The sequence below is a fragment of the Solanum dulcamara genome, chromosome 2 (genome assembly GCF_947179165.1).
Source record: "Solanum dulcamara chromosome 2, daSolDulc1.2, whole genome shotgun sequence".
NCBI classification, from domain to species: domain Eukaryota; kingdom Viridiplantae; phylum Streptophyta; class Magnoliopsida; order Solanales; family Solanaceae; genus Solanum; species Solanum dulcamara.
The window spans coordinates 71,002,810-71,007,369 of record NC_077238.1 but is presented as its reverse complement, the minus strand read 5'-3'; the positions used below and the strand labels follow the sequence as shown (position 1 = coordinate 71,007,369).

Here is a 4,560-nt window from a genome sequence, read left to right as displayed (position 1 = left end):
CAAACACTTTCTAGATTTGAGCACCTGTACTGCAATGCTTCTAAGCACTTTGCTGCTTTTTCTACTCTAAGATCTTACTAGTGCTCAGATACCATGATAACTCCATTGATGGAGCTTTGTATGACTACTATACAAATTAAGAAGAACTAGTCGTGGAGGAAGATGAAGATGCAGAGAGGCAGAGAAACAGAAGAAGCAGAGGAAAAGAGAGAAGGCAGAAGAAATGAGAGGAGAAGCTGTATTGCTTACATTATTCTAAAAGAATCCATCTTACATGTGTTATGAATGAGATGTATTTATAGTGCACTAATAGTTAGTTGTCAGTCACTATCAACCAGCAACTAACTTCTAACAAACTTCAAACAACTCTAACAACTTATTAACTAACTCCTTACAAACTAGTGAACCATGGTATCTTGCCTATGGTTAACAGATGTGGAATCCGCTTCGCTAGCTTTTGCTTTCATCAATTCATGTATTTGTTTGAGATATTCTTTTATCACGTACAATAGATCGTTGAGTTCATCAAAATTCATGTCAACGGAACGGCCTTCTTGTTTCAATTTATACATTTTATTTGTCAACTCCTTGAACCTGTTCTCCTTTCTTATCTTCTGAAGTTCTTCCTTCATCTTCTTAATTATTTGCTTAACTGACTCCTCTTGTGTCACCATGATTTTAGATTGCTCCTGCACCGATAATTTTCTAAAACTTTTAATGATTTTTGTAGCAGCAGCATGATTTGGATATATGATAGGTTTTTTGTGGTAATCACTGTAAAATACACTAGCAATCTCAACACCATGAAAGGCGTTGAGTTCCTGAGCCATTTTTGAGAACTCTTTTAGGGTTTTCTGGTATAAGATTTTTCTTTTAGTGCTCATTTTTTTGTCATGTCTAAACAAGAAGGAAAAATGTAGTTGTTTAGATATGGGGGTGATTAAATGACATTGTTGTTGTTGTGTATTTCTTTGCCTAGAATTGACTTCTATTTATAGGGGGGATTTAGATTTTATAAATTTTTGAATAAAATGACTTAGAATATTTGTAATTGTCATGCCTAAACTATTTTAGAATAAAATTGAATTGGGTTAGATTTGATGCCAAGTTAGATATATGTCTAAAGAGGAGTGGGAGTGAGGCGATATATTTTATGTAGCACGGTGTAAAACGTAAATCTTAAAACACTAGTTGGGTCGTATGTACCATGGATCTATGAGGCATAAGTTTCATGTATCTTCAAATTTATAATTTTATTACTAAAAAACAAGCAAGAGTAAATTTTTAATAATTTTGCAAATATATTCAAACAAATCACCAATAACATAAAAAATTATTATTATTATTTGATAAATATAACAACAAAAATGATAATAGCCAAGAAAATCATTAAAATGCACGTAAGTTGAGTGCCCAACATTTTGTGCAACTTACCCTAAAACCTTGAAGTAAACTGCATACCACAGTCTTAGATGATAGAAAGGGGAACTCTGTGCAACCTTTCTATCTCCTTTACATAGATCTTTGACAACTTTTGGGGATTATAATCCACCTTAATTGGAATAAAGTGAGCTAATTTATTCAACCTATCAACAACTTCCATTCATGATTGGACATTCTCTGAAGCAAACCTGCATGCTTTTAATGCTCATACTTTACATGTTGACAACTTTGACACTTAGGCACAAACTCATCTATATCTTTCTTTATTCTAGCCCGCCAATAAGGCCGCTTTAAATCGCAAGACATCTTGGTCACACCTGGATGAATAAAATATCGCGAACTATGAGATTCCATCAATAACCTCTATATCAAATCGTAGACTCGGGGAACACAAATCCTTTCTTAAACCTGAGCACACCACCTGCTTCAAGAGAGACATTTTGAGCCTTGGAGACACCGCCTTCATTCTAATCTTACTCAAACTCTCATCTTCAAATTGCTTAGCTTTGATGTCCTCAAGAAAATTGGGTCTAACCTCAATATTGTCAAACATCCAAACCTTCTCTAAGATGCCCAACTACATGAACTTAGACTCCAAAGCTGAATCTCTCTAGTCAAGGAGACAAACCCAAGTAAGCTAGAATGCCCATGCTAATTGTCTTTCGGCTCAATAAGTCTGCCACCATATTGGCCTTATCTAAATGGTATTGAATGGTGACATTATAATCGTTGAGTACCTCCATCCATCTTCATTGCCTCAGATTCAAATCTTTCTAAGTGAACACATGATATAGACTGCGATGACCAGTGAACACCTCACACTTCACATTGTAGAGATAATGTTGATAGATTTTGAGAGCAAACAATACCGCTGTCAACTCCAAATAATGCTTCAAGTAGTTTCTCTCATGAATCTTCAACTGCCTTGAGGCATAGGCTATAAAATTCTTGTCCTGCATCAACACATCACCCAATCTCAAATGAGAAGCATCACGATAAGTAATAAAATCCTTACCTTTAACTGACAATGTTAGGAAGGACGTTGTAGTCAGAAGAGTCTTGAGCTTTTAGAAATACTCTTAACACTTATCAGACTACTCAAAAGGTATGTCCTTCAGAGTGAGCCTTGTTAGGTGTGTAATAATAATATCAAAATTATTTACAAATCACCGATAGTAGCTAGCACGCCTGACAAAACTTCTAACCTAACCCAGTTCTTAACTAACTTAATATTTTGGAGATTCTACCATCACCCCTTCCTTTGAAATCACATGGCCCAAAAAGGCAACGGAAGACAAAAAGAACTCGTACTTAGAGAATTAAGCATACAATTTATGTTTCACGAGGATACTCAAAACAATACGAAGATGATTTGTATGTTCTTCCTTACTCTTCGAGTAGATCAGGATGTCATCAATAAACACAATCATAAAAGAATCCAAAAATAGTTTGAACACCCCATTCATTAAACTCATAAAGGTTGCATGTGCATTACTCAATCCAAATGACATTACCAAGAACTCATAATGCCCATATTGTGTTTTGAACACCATTTTAGGATATCATAAAACCTAATCTTTAGCTGATGATAGCTTGACCTTAGATCAATTTTTGAGAAGACTGAAGCACCCCTTAACTAGTCAAAATGATCACCTATACGAGGCAAGAGATATTTATTCTGGATGGTGACCCTATTCAACTATCGATAATCTATACACATTATCATGCTACCTTTTTGACCATCTTTTTTATTCATAAACAAAACTAGAGCACCCCAAGGAGAAGCACTAGAATGGATAAAGCCTTTAACAAAAAGCTCCTAGATCTGGTTCTTGAGTTTTCTTAATTCCGCTGGTGCTATATGATAGGGAGAAATAAAGATTAGGTGAGTGCCCGGTTCAAAATCAATAAAGAAGTCTATATACCTATTTGGAGGTTTACTAGACAAATCAATAGGAAACACTCCTTAAACTCTAAAACTAAAGGAATAGACTCAATGGAGGAGAAATTTGCATAAACATCCCGAAGATGAGCTTAGATCATGATTTTCCTCTTGAAGAAGATCTCTTTCAACTGAACACACTTCAAGATTTATTTCTAAACCTTTTTTCTCTTTCAGAATTGATCTAACAGTTTCAAAAGTTCTATTTAGATAAGATATTTCTTAATCTAACAAATTTTTTAAGTCAAAGCAATTTTGACAGGTTTCATATATTACGTTGCTTGTATCTCCAATTTCCATAAAATAAATATTTCCTGAATCATTGTGTTCGAATTCTGAGTTATCTTCATCTGTCATGAGTTGTAACACGGCGATCGAAACCCCGAAGGGATCCAACCAAGCCTCTTGTACATATCCTAAGCATAGATAAGGTAAAGTAAAAGTGGAAACATCATAAGAGAGTCTAAACCATGAACAGTAAATGAAGAATGTCACATGACAACATAGACTCAAAATATTTGTCCAACTAGAGGCCTCTATACATGAGTATGGGTGGGGGCTAAGACATGTCCCTAGCTCACCCTTAATATGAAACATAAAAAAAGTCTTGGAAATAATATCCAACTTGATGACTAGTCCCCGATAAAATGAGGACTCACCACAAACACCGCCTTATAGAAAAGCTTAACTAGCCACGTGGACGAATATGATCTTCAACCTCAACCCCTACATTATGAGACAATATAGGCAAAAAGCATGCATTAGTACGTTGGAATGTACTAAGTATGTAGGCAATGCAACGCATAGAAAACCATGTTTGTACAAATGACCATTTTAAATAGCATTATATGAGAAGTAGTAAATATCATAAGTAGTCTTTAAGAAGGATCAATGCATAATAAACCATAAGAGTATCATATAAAGTAAACGATAGGATTCGTCATTTAGAACATGAAAAGGATCATACATATGTGGGATAGGAAGTATAACCGACCATAAGACCATGCGAGCTATACCATGTAATCCCAATGTCACCTCTACATCGAAGGAAAGGGGGAGACTACTAAGTGGATCCACTAAGCGATCGTGTGAACCGGGTACTCACCCCTAGTTCTCATACTCGGGTACTCACCTTTAAGTCTTGATATTCCGGGTACTCATCTCTTAGAGATTTG

General features: G+C 35.4%; 1 protein-coding gene across 1 annotated transcript; it reads right to left on the bottom strand.

The window, feature by feature from the left end:
• Window positions 1-398: 398 nt before the first annotated feature.
• Window positions 399-830, bottom strand: LOC129872730 (agamous-like MADS-box protein AGL80). The gene has a single exon (XM_055947649.1). It carries the CDS (start codon window positions 828-830, stop codon window positions 399-401), a length of 432 nt encoding a protein of 143 aa, XP_055803624.1.
• Between the last annotated feature and the right edge of the window lie 3,730 nt (window positions 831-4,560).